Below are 18,652 nucleotides of genomic sequence, written 5' to 3'. Positions count from 1 at the left end.
AACCCACACAGTTATTTGGGGGTATCACATATAAATCACCACAGCTTAATGCCAGATTCTATTTGGCAAAACTGCAAACCTTGATAAAAATTTATTGTCATTTTTGAGAAATTGTTCCTCCGGACCGAAGTGTGACATTCACGCCAGCAAACTTAAATCAGTGACTGGATTCAAGCTTTATTTTGTTTAAAACATCTTGAATACCTTCCCACTCTTTCAGAGGTGATTTATCAATTTAAACCAACATAAAGAATGATAGTTATGAATTAGCTCAACTTAAGAATGATTTATTATGACAAAATAATGGTTTAGCTTTTTTCTTCATTGATCAGAAACAGAATCATCTTTTAATTATTATTGAAAGGAAAGGAAACACATTTTCATTTTGCACAAAATATATACTTCAATCTGTTTCCTTCCTAGGTTTTGCTTTTATGCCAACATAAATGTGCAGGGCATTTCAGGGATGTGTTTTTAAACAATGGGTCATTCATTTAATATTGCTCACTAAAAAAAGTTCACATCTATGGGTAAAATAAGGATGAATTTACTTCCAATGGCCAGATTTTAGAATTCTAGTAAAGGCATGCTGGAAGGATTACTTATGGTTAATCTTTTAAAGAAGCAGAGAGTGAAATTGTTAAATAGTGAAATTAATGATGTTTTCTGTACTGCATAGAGGACCTATAGCCCTAGTAATCATTATGTTCATTCTTTGGTTAATTAGTAAAACTGTCAAAATATTGACAGAATTAGGAAGTGGAAATGCAAGAACAATATTAAAAACAGAAATGATCTCTACAGGCTACTAATTGCATGAATTTCTAATTAATACATCAAGAAAAAATAACTTCATGATAGTTGAGAGAAAAATAAATAAATTGGTACTGCCTCATGGTTGATTACCAAATAGTTGAATATAATAATACTATCCTACACGAGCTGAATTTTTAACAGCTTAAAAGACATTTCATATATATTATTTTGGAATTTTCTTCACTCTAACCTCCAAGGCCTACAAACCTACATATCTAGTTTGTTTGTTTGTTTGTTTTACTTTTGAGAGACAGAGACAGAGTGCGAGCAGGTGAGGGTCAGAGAGTGAGGGAGACACAGAATTCCAAGCTGAGCTGTCAGCACAGAGCCCAGTGCAAGACTCAAACTCATGAATCATGAGATCATGACCTGAGCTGAAGTCGGATGCTTAACTGACTGAGCCACCCAGGCGCCCCTCTTCACATCTAGTTCTGGAGGTGTAGTCCTGAATAAAAGCTTGCAACCATGCCTCAATATATAGCTTCTCACATTGCTGCAGCCTGGGATCTACATCCTCTCCAGAAGGCACATCCAGGGACTCTCCTCCACCACCACCCCGGAATCCGTAGGCAAAGAAGGCTTGGGTGCTCATCCCATCTCCAGGCCTCACCAGCGCTGCAACCCAAGCTTCAAGGACTGGATCTCCCACTGATTCACCCTTAAAATGTTGATAGCAGTCTCAGGCTCCCATGATGTGCTTTCCAAAGTCTCACATGGCATGAAAATATAAATTAGGATCACAATGTCTGGTTAAGGTTGTTCTCCAGAGTGTTGCCTCTTTGTATTTTCTTTTTCGAATTATTTCATACTGACCATTATAAAAGCACATCCCAAAGAAAATCAAGATTTGACTTCTGGGGGGAAAGCTTGTAACCTTTCAGAATCAGGAAGAAGGCAAGGCCAAAAGACATTCTGATTTTCTGCCTGAAGAAGTCGGACCCAGTAGAAGTTTCTAGATTAAAGTGCCACATTTGAACAGTAGCAGAAATGTACCTAAACTCAGATGCTGGGGCCCAGAATACCATTCTATTGCATGTCAGCCTAGGACTGTCTAACTTTTCCAACACCAAGATATGTGAATTTAAAAATATAAATCATGTTTCTATTTCCCATATATATATATATATATATATTTCTTTCCTTCTGTAAAGTAAAGAAATTACTTGGTGCCATGTCTTTATCTATTAGGTAATCAAATTTTACTTTTTAAAAGTTATGCTAATTTACCTTGGAATAAAAGGACTATTTTAAGAATTTACTGTTGGAACAAGTAATGCTCTATGACATACCTCTCTTGTAAATGGTAAGTTTTTTATATTAGTAAAAAATTGGGGGGTTATGAGACTATAATGGCTCAATTTCAGTGCGCTGCAGAGTTCCGTCATAGAACAATTTCAAGTGACTATTTTTAATCTCTCAGGATCTAGAAGATTTGATTAGAGCCAAGGAAAAAGAAGTAGAGAAAATTGAGCAGAATGGACTTGCTTTGATTCAGAACAAGAAAGAAGTCGTCTCTGGAGCTGTCACAAGCATGCTGCAGGAGCTCAAGGACACCTGGGCACATTTAGACCACATGGTAATCATCGCTGTTTACAGACACCTGACTTTAAGACCATGTTTGCTGTCTCGTGTCCAAAATGTGTCCTGGGTTTCGGTTTTCCTAAAATAACTGAGTAGTTACAGAATACCAACATTATCTCTCTGTACTAAGTCTACTTTATTAATCTCTTTAAAAAAAAAGTCTAGCTTTGGATATTTCCTATAATACACATTATCATGAACATTACTCTCTCAATAATCTCATCTGTTCCCATGTCCACAGATACCATCAAGGTACAGACAGTTCTCAAATGCGTCTCCCCAGCCTGAATTTCTTTCCCAAACTCTAGACAGAGACAGAGAGACAGATCCAACCTAGAAACACCTCCTCTCACGTGACCAGTAGAAATCTCAAACTTCCGTGCCCAAACCAACTCCTATTTTTGCCCACAAACGTCCATTTTCTGCCATCTCAGTGATTGACGGCTCTGTCCAGTTGCTTATGACTGTTTTGTCATTCTTCAGCGTTCTCTTTCTCTCATACCCCATGTGTGGTCCATCAGCAATTTTATCAGCCTTCTTTTCAGAAGAGATCTAGAATCCGGCCTCTCTCCCTATTTCTATAGCCATCATTGGCTGGCTTTGATTTTTTCATGCCAGAGAGGACCTGTTAAAGCAAAGCCAGATCAGACTAGTCATCTGCTCAGAATCCGCCAATAGCTTCTTGTCTTATTCAGAATGAAGCCAAAACCTGGTAAGGGCCTGAGACCCCCCCCCCCGCCCCATAACCTGGGCTCCCACAGTCTCTGTGACCTATCTTCTGCTTCTGTCCCACAGTTTCAGATTGCTTTTGATCTCTCCTTATTCTTTGAACTCAAGCAGCCTGTTTCACACTCAGGGACTCCGCATTGACTATTCCCTCCAGGTAGAACACCCTCTTCCAGTATCTTCATGGGTTATGCCCTCTCCTCAAACTTCTTGTTCAAGTTCACTGTCTCAGTGAGGGCTTTCCTGTCTCCTTTGTTTTAAATGACAGCGTCCACATCCCTGTCTCACCCTCCCTGACACTCTTCTCTGCTTTACTTTTATCTATATTATGTATCAACTTCTAACCAAGGATACAGCTTACTTGCTTGTTAAAATTTCTCTCACTAAAATGTAAGCTCTATGAAGACATTTGATAAATACATGCCAAATGAAGTGCTGAATTCTCTGGTAATAAGTATGTGTAACAACAGACACTGCTCTGCACACACCTGTGTGAGTCGTCACCTTCCACACTTCGCAGAGATGAGAGCTAAGGCACAAGCAGGTTAAGTGATGGACCCACGGGGCACAGCAAACAGCTCCTGACCGTCTATGTGCTTCTCCAGGTGCAGCCTTCCAGTCTGTCCTTACCTTATCTTTAACCCAGTTTTAAATCTATTTCTATTTCTATTTTATTTTTATTTTTATTTTATTTTATTTTATGCATTTTTATAAACAATCACACATCTTGGAAATAATTTACTCTATCAAGTGATTCTTTCACAGAAACATCTTTTCATGAAAAACCAACAAAAATAATATAAAGACTAAATAGGCTATTTAAAAATTCTGATTCATCTCCTGGCTTTATTTTCATGTCCGCCCCTGACTTTCTAGGCAAAGTAGGCCCCCACTACGGTCCACATCTCTGGGCTTTGTTCCACTTCTGAGGCAGCACTTTTGTAACCCTTTGACCTATTTGATAGTAGCTTGACTCGTTTCGGCATTTTTAATTGATGCTAAGAACAAAAGCAGAGAAAGCAGGGACAAATTAATTCATATGATCTTTTTTCTTAGTTATGACCATCCTTACTCCTTATTCAAAAGATTACATTTAGAAGATTAAAGGTGACATCCAGGAAATGACACAGATCAAACTAAGAAGTTACATTTTCTGTTGCAGATATGTCTAGGGAGAGAATGTTTTAGATGTTTTGTCTTAAGATGGGAATTTTAGGGTTTGTGTGTGTGTGTGTGTGTGTGTGTGTGTGTGTGTGCGCATGTGCATATGGGAGATAGGAAAGAAAGAGGGAGGGAAGAAAGGAGGGAGGGAGGGAAAGAAGGAAGTAAGGGAGGAAAGTGGGAGAGAAGGAGATAAATAGATATTTTTTATTTCATTTCTTGGGACCAGACTGTAGATTTAAATCTAGAACTCTAATGTTCCAATAGTATGATCTCAGGTGGTTTTCATAACCTCTTTGTGTCTCGGGTTTTTTATCGATAAGATGGGGATAATAATTACACTCACCTCATTAGGTTATTATAAGGATTAAATGAGTTAATGCCTTTAAAACACTCATTTAATACTAAATATATGGACCTTTTATCACTTTTATATTACATAGACATGTAGAATATATATCATGTATATTACATGCAAAGGTCCTTTTTAAGCATTTACATTTAGACTGAGTGGTCAAAAGTATGAAAGACGGAAATTTCAAGGTTGCTACATCTTTTCAAATCTTTTTTTTTCTACTTTATTTATAATGTCTGAAACCCTGATGAAGTTCCTAAATTGGAGTTGTTTCCATCAGTTCAATATCTACTCCATCATTCCAATATGTATTTCAATAGAAATTCCATCGTTTTGAATGTAATGCAATTATAAGAAGTTTCTGTCTCTTTCAAAAGGTTGGGCAATTAAAGATACTCCTGAAGTCCGTGTATGACCAGTGGAATGATCACAAAGTGGCCTTCGATGAGATAAACAGCTACCTCATGGAGGCCAGATACTCTCTCTCCCACTTCCGTCTGCTGACCGGTTCTTTAGAAGCTGTGCAAGTTCAGGTAGACAATATTCAGGTAAGGAATGAATTTAACCCATCTTTGATATTCTCTTTACTTTGATCAAATTTCAAAGGCCATGCGAACATCATCCTGGAATATTGCCGTATATTGGTCACATTTCATTATTTTTAAATATTTAAAATTAATCGTACCTGCTTTATTTTTAACTTAATTAAACCTGTCCGTGGATACCAAATTTCTGGATTAGTTAGTATACAACCAAATGATTTTAAAAACGATTGTATAAATATCTGTGTGAATATATTTTATAAAATGATTTCACCTTCAAGCGAACTTCCCTGACCCATTGTCGCTGCCTTTATGTCTTCCCCTTTCTCTCTTTATCCTGCTTCTCCAAACATATTCTGAAGGATTAAAAAGGAAACAAAGCGAAAGATAGCAAAGTGGTAAAATTGTAAACTATTAAGTTGTTTTCTTTTCGTTCGGCGTAGTATCAGTGCTCTATGTGATGTGGACACATAAGCCTCTTCTCCTAGCACTTACTGCTTGGGTTCCCGGGTGCCTGTCATCATTGTACTTGCATAGAATGACATCGCTGCTGTTTGGCCACTGCCTTCCAATCAGCTGCTGCTCATACTCCCCTGGGCACTGGGCATTGAGTGGGCACTCTCACCTGTGGCCACTCTTTCTCCCTGGCTAACTCATGCAGGCGACGGGATGGCAGGACAGACCTTCAGGGGAGGGGACACCAGCAAGAGGCCAGCATGAGTCCTTCTTACATTAGTCCACTTCCCTGGCTTGGCGATGAAGGTTCCTATTTTGCTGACCTCATACGCAGACTCTCTGAAGGGAATTTTTTTCTTGTGGGTGGGGTAGGAGGGAGGAAGGATAAAATTGTATATGGATAATTTCTTTAAACCTAAATAGTTATTGCAGACTGAGAATTGTTAAATAAGTGCTTGAGAATAGTATGTTTGGAAACATACTTTATAACTTTGCGGTAGTTAGAAGTACTTTTTAGTTTAGCATATGCTGCTTAACACCTCGTGCTGCCTTAAGATATGAAAGGATTTTGATTTGATGGAAGTCAGATGTTGGTGTTAAATAGAACTGGATTTTGATTTGATGGAAGTCAGATGTTGGTGTTAAATAGAACTGGATTTTTGTAGCCTACTTCACCTAGAGAGTTTTCCCAAGAACTGAGTCTGTCACCTCAGCAGTATTTCCAGGGAAATGTCTTCCTTCAAGATGCTTCACTGGTCCTTAGTAGAAGATTGTGCCAAGTCTATAACCTGTCTAATAAGTACACCGAGATATAGAAATTATAAATGGTACCCAGAAGAATCATGACTTCTTAGTCTGGTTGTTAGGAGCTTCTGGTAGAACAGCTCTAGATTATGTAATAAAAGGGAGCCCTGGGTTTTGACTTTGAACAGCAAAGAGAATCAGTGTGACGGATTGCATGCATCCCACTATTAGAGCTTCACACCAGCTGACGAGGACACTCAGGCAAGCTTTTCTAGCAGAATTCCAGATGCCACAGTAAGAAGGTTTAGCTGTTAGGAATCCCTTCTCACACCCATCAGAACAAAATCATAAAAGAAGAAAGGATTATCTAATGAAAACATAAAGCATTGGAACAAAGTCATGGTTTATGTATTTTATGTGCATATTTATGAACACAGGCTTTATATTATTTTGGAACTTTATTATTAGAATCTGCATTCTGTCATGTTATCTATGGCACTTTTTTTCCCCTCCTCCCGGGAAGAATCTTCAAGATGATCTGGAAAAACAGGAAGAGAACTTACAGAGGTTTGACTCTGTCACCAACCAACTGTTAAAAGAATGTCACCCACCTGTGACAGAAACTCTTACCAACACATTAAAAGATGTCAATATGAGGTATGGACCATGCTCATTTTACACATTATTTACATCACAACCTTATTATAAGTGATGATACAGTTTAAACATGCTGGCATTCTGACGTTGAGCTTAAAGACTCTGTTCAGGTTTTACTTTTCACAAATGAATTTAAGGTAAGAAAATGTAGTGAAGAGGCTAAGAAAGAAATTAGCACTGCTATATATCCAAAGATTGACCTCCTTCCTACTATATTCCTGAAATACGCGTAGGTAATACTACGTGATAAAATGATGTCCCATTGACATGAAACATCCTGCATTATTTCCATATTCACATGAAGGAGGATCGTGAAAAGTAACGGAGTAAATAACAGCATTTGTTGAGAGGTGTTAATGTGCCCATGAGTGTTGGCTGTTGTTTCCAGATGGAATAACTTGCTGGAAGAGACTGCTGAGCAGCTGTGCTCCAGCAAGGCCCTCCTTCAGCTCTGGCAGAAGTACAAGGCTTACTCCGAGCAGTGCGCCTCCACGGTGCAGCAGCAGGAGGACCGAGCCAACGAGCTGCTCAAGGCTGCCGCCAGCAAGGACATCGCCGATGACGAAGCCGCGGCTTGGATTCAGGATTGCAACGTATGTTTAGGCACTCGTGTTTTCCCACTTGCCGGTCGTAGACACCTCCGGCTTAACAAGGGCGCCTGCGGATTGTGTGCACACTCTTGATGTGTCTCAGGGTGCGGGACAGCTATCCAAATTGTCTAAGTCTCAGAGAGGCTCCCAGCTTTGCAGAACGCAGTTGCACATGTATCAGCTTTAAGAGGCCCCTCCCACTGTTTCGGTTTTAAAGCGGAGTTGTTTTCCCATTTTGTCCTAATGACATACCCTCTGTGCGAAGAGTTGGGCTGTTTTTTACAGATTCGGTCAGTGTAAGAAATGACCAAATGGAGAATAATGTTGTATCTTTTAAAAATCCACTGGGAAAAGTATGATCTATCTCTTATGTAAGCATGCACATAATTATTTCTTCTAAGAATTTAATAGTAGAAAGAAGTGTTTCCCTCCTGATTTATTGGTATACTTCTTTCTAATAGCTTTTTAATATTTCTCTTTTTCGCTGAAGTTGCCAATAACCTACTTAAGGTTTTCAGGAAAGTTCTCGTGTTTCACTCATTCCATAGTTCTTACTCTTTGTCCTTATTTGCCTTTATTTTAATGAACTTGTTTCAAAGATCTTCCTGTAAACGTTCCCAGATCGGTGTATTAGAATTAGGCAACTTGTAAAAAGCACATAAATAAAATTTTAACCTATTCTGATAACTTCACATGAATGCTGAACAGTCACCTTAGAACCAGGTTAATGTTTACAGTAAAGGTAATGTAATGCTTTTCTCCCCGATTTCCACATAATTTACCCTTATAAGATGTCATTTTAGGGGCGCCTGGGTGGCTTAGTCGGTTAAGCGTCCGGCTTTAGCTCAGATCATGATCTCACTGTTCATGGGATCGTGTCAGGCTCTGTGCTGACAGCTAGCTCAGAGCCTGGAGCCTGCTTCAGATTCTGTACTTCCCTCTCTCTGTGACTCTCCCCTGCTCGCACTGTCTCTCAAAAAAAAAAAGATTTGTCATTTTATTTTTTTAATTTTTTAAATGTTTATTTTTGAGAGAGAGAGAGAGAGAGAGAGAGCACAAGCAGGGAAGGGACAGAGAGAGAGGGAGACCCAGAAGCCAAAGCAGGCTTCTGACAGCTGACAGTTGAGAGCCTGACGTGGGGCTCAAATTCATGAGGCTTCGAGCCATGAGATCATGACCTGAGCTGAAGTCAGCTGCTTAACCGACTGACCCACCCAGGTGCCCCAAGATTTGTCATTTTAAAGTTTCAGTCCTCCTGAGTTGATACACTCATACCTGTTTTAGAGAGCAATGCTCTGAATTATTTCTCTGAATTTGTTTAAAACCAAGATCAAAGGTGTCCTTTGTTTTTCTCCCTCTCACAAGAGTCACTGTGTAAACATAGCAAGCTCTGCTCTTTCCACCATGTCTGGTGGGGCACCAGCAACAGGTAGAAGAACCAGTCATTTGTCGTCTCTTAGTGGTAGATGGAGACCAGAAACAGGGAATTTCCATTGGCTTCCATTTTGAGCATTTAGAGTGTCCCCCCAAAAAATGGAGGCAAGAGAAGCCATGGAGAAGAATGAAGATACAGTGTGCTTTATATCCCGGCTGACTGTCCACCAGAGCCAGTGCTGGGATTCCATGCCCCCCTGAGACAGGCAGGTCCACTGCAACCACTATAATGCGACCATGCATACGGAAGATGCTGTTGACAAACTCATCCCTTGTGTGTATAATATTAAACAGAAAAAGGCAAAATGTAGCACTGTGTTTTTGATTTGATATCAACTACAGGACAAGAAAGGAACAACTGCCCAGATTATTCCAGTTATTGACTCTGCTCCTAGACATGATTCTTCTTGCTTACGTATGTTTCTCTGCAGTTCCCCCAGTGTCCTACAATGAATCTATGTGACTTTTATTATAAGAATAGCATGCTTCACTCTAAAAATGTTAACACACATCCAGTTTTAAAAATCAGATTTAATTCTTGATCATTCTTCTGCAGGGGAAGGTCATTTAGTGTAATCATTTGACAAAGTAAGAATGGAGTGTTTCTAGCCGTGTGGACCTTTGCTGATTATCACTTTAAGGAGTACTCTTAGCATGTTGTTTCATGACATGTTTTCATCTTCTGTAGGAGCTCCTGAAAGGCCTGGGGACAGTGAAGGATTCCCTTTTTGTTCTCCACGAGCTGGGAGAGCAGCTCAAGCAACAAGTGGGGGCTTCGGCAGCGTCAGCCATTCAGTCCGACCAGCTGTCTTTGAGTCAGCGCTTGTGTGCCCTGGAGCAGGCTCTGGGCAAGCAGCAGACCATGTTGCAGGTGGGTTGCGGAGCTCAGATTCGGTGTCATAAATGGGGCATCCTGTGACATCTGAGCCTCGACACAGGGAAAGAAAATCTTTCCGTTGTTGAGACTATATGTCTTTCAAGAGCAAAGAATTACAAAAGTCAACAAATTTGGACATTCCAGTGAGGACCAGGGAAGGTGGGAGTCTTGCACTGTTCTTTCCAATGTAATTTTGCCCCTAAACCAATGCGTCCTTCTAGGGTACTGAGTAAGATGTGCTCAACTAATCAGCAGTAAGTGGCTTTAATGCTGACATTCATGTTTATATAACAGTCAGGATATAAAATCAGAATATATTTGTTCGGAAGTATATTTTACAAATAACTTTAGTTGGCTAATTAATAAATGGTACATAGGAATCATTCTGTTTTTGAAAAATTTTATTAACAAAGAGAAGAAAGTTTAAATCCTATAGCCTTATTTCTTCAGGAAAGGCATCTTGAGGATGGCAATCCGACACAACATGAAAAGTAATTTCAATATCCACTTGCCCTTTAACTAGATTTCTAAATATCAATTTTTCTTTTTTGGAAAAAAAAAGGCTGGCGTTCTTGACTATGAAACCTTTACCAAGAGTTTAGAAGCTTTGGAGGCCTGGATAGTAGAAGCAGAAGAAATCTTACAGGGACAGGACCCTAGCCACTCTTCTGACCTCTCGACCATCCAGGAAAGGATGGAAGAGCTTAAGGTAAGTGTGTTCAGATCCTAGGCCCACAGCTTCTATCTTTTGTCCTCAAAATCTTAAGGAATACTCACAACACCTAACATGGGCCTACTTTGTATTTTGAGCCTCCAAAGAAAGCCTTGCCAGCTCTGTTTTCCTGCAATGAGCAGGCACTGATTTCACAGACTGCAGTGGGAGCCTGGCCAGGAGCAGCCCTAGGATTCCAGCTCAGTGCTCCTTCACACCTCAGTCCCTCTCTATGCCCAGTGGGCGACCTCCTCCTTCACAGCCCTTGAAACCTCCATCCCCACCTCTACCCTCATCCACTCTGACGCAAGCCCCCTGGCTCTCGGATCCTGGCCACAGCTTCTGGGACTCTCCTCACAGCCACCCCTCCCCCTCCAGCACACACCTGCCAGAATGATCTTCTTCTAAAAGGTTTTACTTAATTATGAACTATTTGAAACATTCACTAATTAAAATCATACAACAGACATGCCAATTTTATTGTCTTTTTCCTCTGCTTAAAACCCTCCACAGGTTCCCACTGCTCTCCCAGGGTGAAGGCCAGTGCGGATTGTCAGGCCCTGTGGTCCCGGCTTGAACCTTTCTCAGGGCCCCGTCTTCACCACTATTCATCACAGAGCTTCCTGGTGTCTGTGCTCGCCATGTTCCCTCTTTCTAGAATTCCTTTTTTGTCGCCACCAACTCTCTTCCCACCAAAAGGAATGAACTTTTGGCCATTTTGTTCCATGTGACTCTCTTAAGAAAGCTTCCCCTTTTGTTCATGGTCAGGCTCCCCAGGACCCACTTCCAAAACACACTACTTGTTTTCTTAAAAACTTTTTTCAGATCAGTTAATTATGTTCATGTGATCAGGTATTACTATTGTGGAATGGTGTTGTGACCCTATTATTAGAACTGTATCTTACAGTCTGGAAGCCCCATGAGAAGGACCATGGCATACGAGAGTTTTGTTCACCTCTGATGTCTACCCATGGAAATTCTGCTATTTGGTTGTTCTGCTTTTAGCTTCAACTCGTGGAAAGATTTATTCCATCTTCAGGGTAATGAGCCTATTTCAGAGCATGCAAGGAGAAAACACACAGCTAAAGGTGTCCTGACATTTTCCTCTTCCCGTGGCCCGTTTTCTAGATGGAGTTATAGATGCCCACATGAAAACCAGGAAAGACAGCTTTCTCCTATATTTGAGATCTGAAAGGCTAGATTGCATTGTCAGCTGGGTCTTACCAACTTTGGGATTGGAGCCAAGGACCTAAAACTGAAGCTGTTAAGATAATGTGTGGTGGCTTCAAAGCTTGAATGGGATCGTGTGTTCCATCTAGCAAGAGCTCCACAGCTCTTGTTTACCCAGATCTGCCACCTACTAGCTGGGGGCACCTTGCACGATTTACTTACAGATTCTGAGCATCTTGTCTCCCATCCTGAAGTCAGGATAGTAGAGATACTTACCTTATGGTCTTGTTTAGCAAATGAGTTATTATCTATAAAGCTCTTATAATAATACTTGGTTTGTAATAAGAGTTTAAGGATGGTAGCTATTACTATTATAACTGTTGCTAGTATAAATAGTATTATTGGTATTAGTTAATAAAGGAGCAGAATAGCACAGATACATGGAATATACAGGGTAAGAAATAAGCCTTTTCAGTCATCAGCATGATTTTCATCCTTCATCAGTTACCAAGAATTACTTTTGAGTAAATATGCCAAGTAAATAATATACATTAACTACCTACATGTTCAATGAAAGCTAGTAAGTAGCTGTAAAAGTGATTGCAACAGAAGCACTGGAAACTGACTAGGAGACGCAGCTCTTTTTGATTTGCAGCCCTGGAGTTTATGAGTAAGTGGCCTAGAAATGCACAGGAGACAAAAGACTGGCTTCTTCCGGAAATCAGAAGTCCAGTGCGCAGTGTGAAAGAACTTCGCCTTGGGGTGCCTGGGTGGCTCAGTCAGTAAAGCATACACCTCTGCTCAGGTCATGATCTTATGGCTTGTGAATCTGAGCCCCGCATCGGGCTCTGTGCTCACCACTCGACCTGGAGCCTGCTTCCAATTCTGTGTCTCTCTCTCTCTGCCCGCCCCCTCTCATGCTCACTTGCTCTCTCTCTCTCTCTCTCTCTCTCTCTCTCTCTCTCTCACACACACACACACACACACACACACACACTCTCTCTCTCAATAATAAATAAACATATTTAAAAAGGGGGAAAAAAGAACCTTGCCTTTTCTGACCATAGTGCTAATTTTGCTTTTACATCTTGCTTTCAGGGACAGATGTTAAAATTCAGCAGCATGGCCCCAGATTTAGACCGTCTCAATGAGCTTGGATACAGGCTTCCCCTGAATGATAAAGAAATCAAAAGGATACAAAACCTGAACCGTCACTGGTCTCTGATCTCGTCTCAGACTACAGAGAGATTCAGGTACAGTAACCCAGAGACAGTTTGGCCATTCTGATATATCAGTAGAAATAAGTGCATGGCTCATGTACATTTCTCAGTCCCACGTTTTTCCAGTGAGACTCACGGAACTCGGACCGGAAGTGGCAAATCCTGTAAAGGGGTTTTCCATGCTTAATGTACTAAAAATTCTTTGGACAAAAAAAATTTTAAGAGCTCCTATAAGAATATATTAAAGATACATACATAATTTTATCATTTTAAACTTTTATTCTTTTTTTTTTTATCTTACTACCTTATATGAAAACTTTGTGATGGTCAATTTAGAAGTTGAGGCAGAGAATATTCGTTTAATCTAGTTTCATATACTAACAATATAAGAACAAAAAGATAATCGTATTCTTTTTTCTTTGGTCTGTCAGTAAGTTGCAATCATTTTTGCTACAACATCAGACTTTCTTGGAAAAATGTGAAACATGGATGGAGTTCCTGGTTCAAACGGAACAAAAGTTAGCAGTGGAGATTTCAGGCAATTATCAGCATCTTCTGGAGCAGCAGAGAGCACATGAGGTAGGTGATGCCAGTAGGTTTTTGGGTAATAACGAGCTCAAGCGCTGTATCGTGTGTTGATATCTCTTAAGCTTGCAGTTCTCATATCTTAATTACAAAAATGTGGTCCAATTCTTTGCTTCCATAGTTGGCTTTAAGAATGTGTCAGGCTTCAATATCCTGCAATGTATACTGCCAGAATTGTGGTAAAGGTCCACTTATGGGGGGTAGGGATTGGGAAGAGGGGTTAGGGGTGTGTTTGGAAGGAATGCAAAAAGACAATTTTCGAGCTGAGTTACACACTACATTAATATTGCCAAGGCTAGTAGATTAAGAGATTATGCCTTGATCGCAAGTGTTTGATAAATGAAAATTGTGTGTTCTGTAAAAAGCATATCCGTACCAAATATCTCCATGTGTACCTTTTAGTCAAGTTGCATTATAATTATTTCTTAAGAAACACTGAAAAGAGAACTGGGTATACAAAGCAAATTAATTAATTTGCTATTAGTCTTGATTTCCTGGTATAACTAAATTGTTCCATGTATTTATGAAATATATACAAATGGAGAGATAGGATTTACCTAAAAGCAGAGAAAAGCTTAATGCTGAACTTAAAAGAGACTGAAACTGGGGACACATGGGTGGCTCAGTTGGCTGAGCATCAAGCTCTTGATTTCGTCTCAGGTCATGATCTCACAGTCATGAGATTAAGCCCTGGATTGGGCTCCACACTCAGTGTGAAACCTGCTTAAGATTCTCTCTCTCTCTCTCTCTCTCTCTCTCTCTCTCTCCCTCTCTGCCCACCTCCCCATTTTGTGTGCTCTTGCTCACACACTCTCTCTCTAAAAAAAAAAAAAAGAATGAAACTAAATTTAAAGCATTTTACTTAAATTTTAAAAATAGAGAATTTAAAAATGTGGAAGGTATTTTTTAAGTCCGTTTTTGTCAAGGTGACTTACAGTGGAATAAAAGACAATGAATCAAAACTAATGTGAGACATCACTTTATACCCACTATAGTCACTATGATGAAGAAGACAGCATGTGTTGATGAGGGTTATATAGAAATTAGAAACCTCATACATTAGCAGTTGGGATGTAAAATGGTGAAGCTGCTTTGGAAAACATCTGGAGAGTTCCTCAAAATATTAAACAGAGTTACCATATGACCCAATAATTTCACTCTTAGCTTAATACCCAAGAGAAATGTAAAGCTCTGCCCACAAAAAATTGTGCAAGAATATCGTTCATATCAGCGTGATTTCGAGTTCCCCACAAGGGGGAACAACACATATCCATCAGCTGATGAATGAATAAATAAAACGTGGGGAATACTCTTCTGCAATAAAAAGGAATGTGATGATGATATGGCTTCACATGGATCAATCTCAAAAACATTATGCTAAATGGGAAGAAGCCAGTCACAAAAGACATGCATGATGCTATTTACATGAAATATCCAGAGTTGGCAAATCCATAGAGACAGAAGATAGGTTAGTGATTTCCTAGTGCTCATGGACTAGGAAGAAATGGAGAGTGATTGCTGAGTATAGAGTTCTTTTTTAGGGTAAAGAAAATGGTCTAAAATCAATTATGCTGGCATGTCCCCAACTCTGGGAACATAATAAAAATCCTTGAAGTATATACTCTAAATAGGTGAATTATAAGGTATGTGAATTATATCTCAATGACTTTGTTTTAAAAACAGTGGAAATAATTTGAGAAACTTTCTGTTGAATTTTTTGGTAGTGAAGTAATTTGATTAACCAAATTAAATATAAAAAACAGTAAGTTTAAAAATGTGGGGTTTTTAAATCTTTAAATCTATTAAAGAATCTTGAGCTATTCCCTACCTGAAAAAAAATATAAATTATGTGTTAACACTTACTGTTATTAGGTGATTTTGAAAGAAGCAAAACATAATTCTACTTTTGGTCACTTAGTTTTTAAATCTTTAAATCTATTAAAGAATCTTGAGCTATTCCCTACCTGAAAAAAAATATAAATTATGTGTTAACACTTACTGTTATTAGGTGATTTTGAAAGAAGCAAAACATAATTCTACTTTTGGTCACTTAGTTTTACTGAACAAAAATGAAACTGTAAGTATATCTTAATTGGTTGTTTAAAAATACATTATTTCCATACTGTAGGGTTTCATCCTGATTCAACTGGAAATATTTTTCAAAGCTTTGCTAAAGCCAGAATTTTTGGAAAGTTACCAGAAAACTGGTCACTAAAATTGGGACTCTAAAGTATCTTTTTCTGTTTTTCAAATAATAGTTGTTTCAAGCAGAGATGTTCAGTCGCCAGCAGATTTTGCACTCGATCATTATTGATGGGCAGCGTCTTCTAGAACAAGGTCAAGTTGATGACAGGTAGGATCCTTGGTACATTATTATGAACAAAGTTTCCAGTGAATTAGTCATTTTCTTTTTAATGAGCAGATTAGAGGGTATGTATCTCATCTTCCTAAGGCAATTGTACTGCAATGGACCCTCAGTAATTGAAAGAGAGGCTGGATCTCAAAAATGAGTGAGTATTGAATCTTCTTTAAGAACTGCTATTATATTATATTAAAAGACGTAGAGTAATTGGAAATCACCTAGCCAACCTTCTCCAGACCTCTGCAGGAGACTGGAACTAATGAATAGATGAGAACAAATTGTATCAATGGTTTATAAACAGATACTTCTAATAGTCTCATACAGCTGCAGAAATTGTAGTCCTCAAGGGAGGGTAGAGATCACTGGATCATCTCTCTTACTTATAGATGGAAACTTGAGGCCCAGCAATGTGAACTGATGTGACCAAGGTCACCCAGCTAAGTAGCCACACAATCATGTATCTGGTTTCTAGTCAGGACCAGAGAGCTTTCCCATACCATGGTAATTCCAGGTTTGAAAATGGCTTGCTGCCTTAAGTCAGAGGACACTCAAATGGAAATCCTGCTTCTTCTTCATTCCCTCAACAGACTTCCCCCTTTAGTAAAAATGAAGAGGTAAAATCTAGCTCATCTTTCGACTTCTGGTATGTGAATTGACGATTTCATACCGTGTTTACGTTTCCTAGGAACCATAGCTAGTCTATCCCATATACTTTGTGGTGATATTGGAGTGTAAACTCCATGTATTACATAAAAACATCTTTCCCATATTAAGGCCCAGAATTAACTTAGTGTTTTTTTCCAAAAAAAACCCCAACAACATAAATCATTGTTTTTATTAAGAGGTTGTTGGGTTTTTTTTTTTTACTGTTTTGGAAGCAATTTCAGCTTTGAGTGGATATTTCTTTGGCAGTAACATGAAAGATTTTCATGGTTAAGCTTCGAACAACAAAATGTGATGCCGTATTTATTCTTTTCTAAAAATCTTATTTGAAAAAAATATTTAAATTCAAGTTAGTTAACATACAGTGTGGTATTACTTCCAAGAGGAGAATCCAGTGACTCATTATAACCTAGCAATTGAACTACTAGGTATTTATCCAAAGGATACAAAAATGCTGAATCCATATTTATTCTATTCAGAGTAAGCCAGGCTTAAACATGAGCTTTACTGAGAATTTAAGGCCTTAAAAATAAAACAAATCCAAATGCAATTAACTTATTCTTTGCTTTAGCCTCCCTTGATCAACTCTAAAACAGTATGATAAAAGTTTATGCGAGTAAGTAAAACAAAGTTTAAAATTCACGTACAAGCCAACATCTATTAAACTGTAAACGTTAAGGAGAAACACCAGAAAGAGGAAGACGGGAGGGTTGGACTGAGGATAATTCTGAAAGTTACAAGGAAAAAAAAATTCAAATAGAGCATGAAAGCCCCAGATTACAAATTGTGTTTTAAAAGTTCATTTATGAGTTTCGTGGATAAAGTTCAAGTTCAGCCACAGGAACCGTGTCCTGTGATAAGTGCTGCCTCTCGCTGGCAGGAGGCTCAGGGTTATTGAGGACAAGCCTCCAGAGTTACGTGCAGGGCGCTTTTCATGTTGCGGGACGTTCTCACGTCCTGGAGTTAAATGTTTTCAGAGATGATAGATGCTTGCAACTTCTGGGGGCATTTCATGAATCTATTTCATCACATCTACTGCAATTAGACTGTTAATATCAGAATGTCCTTTCAGAAACAAGAAGCACCAATCGCACATTTGGTTACAAAACCAAGGTTTACTTACGGTGGGCCTAGAGAATAGACGGTGTCAGGAACGTAGGGGCCCAGAACAGTCAGGCCAGCTCAGATGGGAAGCCAACCTCAGGAGGAGAAAGTAGTGTGTGGAAGAGAAGAACAGCAAACCTAACGTGATACAGAAAAATCATATGATGTTACACGTTAGTATTGAAAGGTGAATAATGCTCTAATCTACAGAGAAACTCATTCTATTTGATATAGGACAAACCCCAGTTCTAGAGTCTCAAATTAAAACTTCATAAAGAACTACCAACATTTTTTAAAGGTAGAAAACACAGGTGGAGGAAGCACAAACTAAAAGAACTGCGATTATTTAGCCTGAAACTAAGAACACTTAAGTAAACGTTACTATCTTTAAGTACATGGACAACCTTCGTACAGACGATGATGACTAGATAGCTTTCATTTTTCTGAAAACAAAATGAAGTAGGCTTAACATGTAGAAGGGGCGATTTAGATTCATATGTGGAATAATTTGCCAAAGATTAGGGCTGTTTATTGTGAGAGAGTACAGACAGCATAAGTACAGTTTTTTTTTTGGTTTTTTTTTTTTTTTTTTTGGAGAAGGATAGATACCATATGTTTACATTCATAGGTCTAACAGGAGAGACCTGGCAGGGGACCATGGGGAGAGGAAGGGGGAAAGAGAGCAGGGAAGAGTGAGGGACACAAATCAAGGGAGCATAAGTACAGTTTTAAAGAAACATTTTTAAATCGCATGAGTTAAAATGCTACCCCATGCTCCCCACGTCTTGCGTACTCGGGGAGATAATAAATGACAGAGACTTTACAGATACCCCTTTAACCTGTGCTGAGACAGGAAAATACTCACTGTTTGCAAAAACCAATAGTTTGACTGTTGTA

General features: G+C 39.1%; 1 protein-coding gene across 2 annotated transcripts in view; it reads left to right on the top strand.

Annotated features, from left to right (window-relative positions):
- The window catches only part of SYNE1 (spectrin repeat containing nuclear envelope protein 1), a 455,818-nt gene that overhangs the window by 359,978 nt on the left and 77,188 nt on the right, over window positions 1-18,652 (top strand). For both annotated transcript variants that reach the window (XM_029943998.1, XM_029943995.1), the window contains 9 exons: window positions 2,237-2,392; window positions 5,017-5,187; window positions 6,905-7,038; window positions 7,427-7,631; window positions 9,751-9,933; window positions 10,502-10,648; window positions 12,920-13,074; window positions 13,473-13,620; window positions 15,885-15,979. In XM_029943998.1, the coding sequence (XP_029799858.1) occupies window positions 2,237-2,392; window positions 5,017-5,187; window positions 6,905-7,038; window positions 7,427-7,631; window positions 9,751-9,933; window positions 10,502-10,648; window positions 12,920-13,074; window positions 13,473-13,620; window positions 15,885-15,979 (1,394 nt within the window). The remainder of the gene's footprint in view (window positions 1-2,236; window positions 2,393-5,016; window positions 5,188-6,904; window positions 7,039-7,426; window positions 7,632-9,750; window positions 9,934-10,501; window positions 10,649-12,919; window positions 13,075-13,472; window positions 13,621-15,884; window positions 15,980-18,652) is intronic.

The sequence above is a fragment of the Suricata suricatta genome, chromosome 7 (assembly GCF_006229205.1).
Source record: "Suricata suricatta isolate VVHF042 chromosome 7, meerkat_22Aug2017_6uvM2_HiC, whole genome shotgun sequence".
Taxonomy (NCBI): domain Eukaryota; kingdom Metazoa; phylum Chordata; class Mammalia; order Carnivora; family Herpestidae; genus Suricata; species Suricata suricatta.
This window is presented reverse-complemented; position numbering and strand designations above follow the sequence as displayed.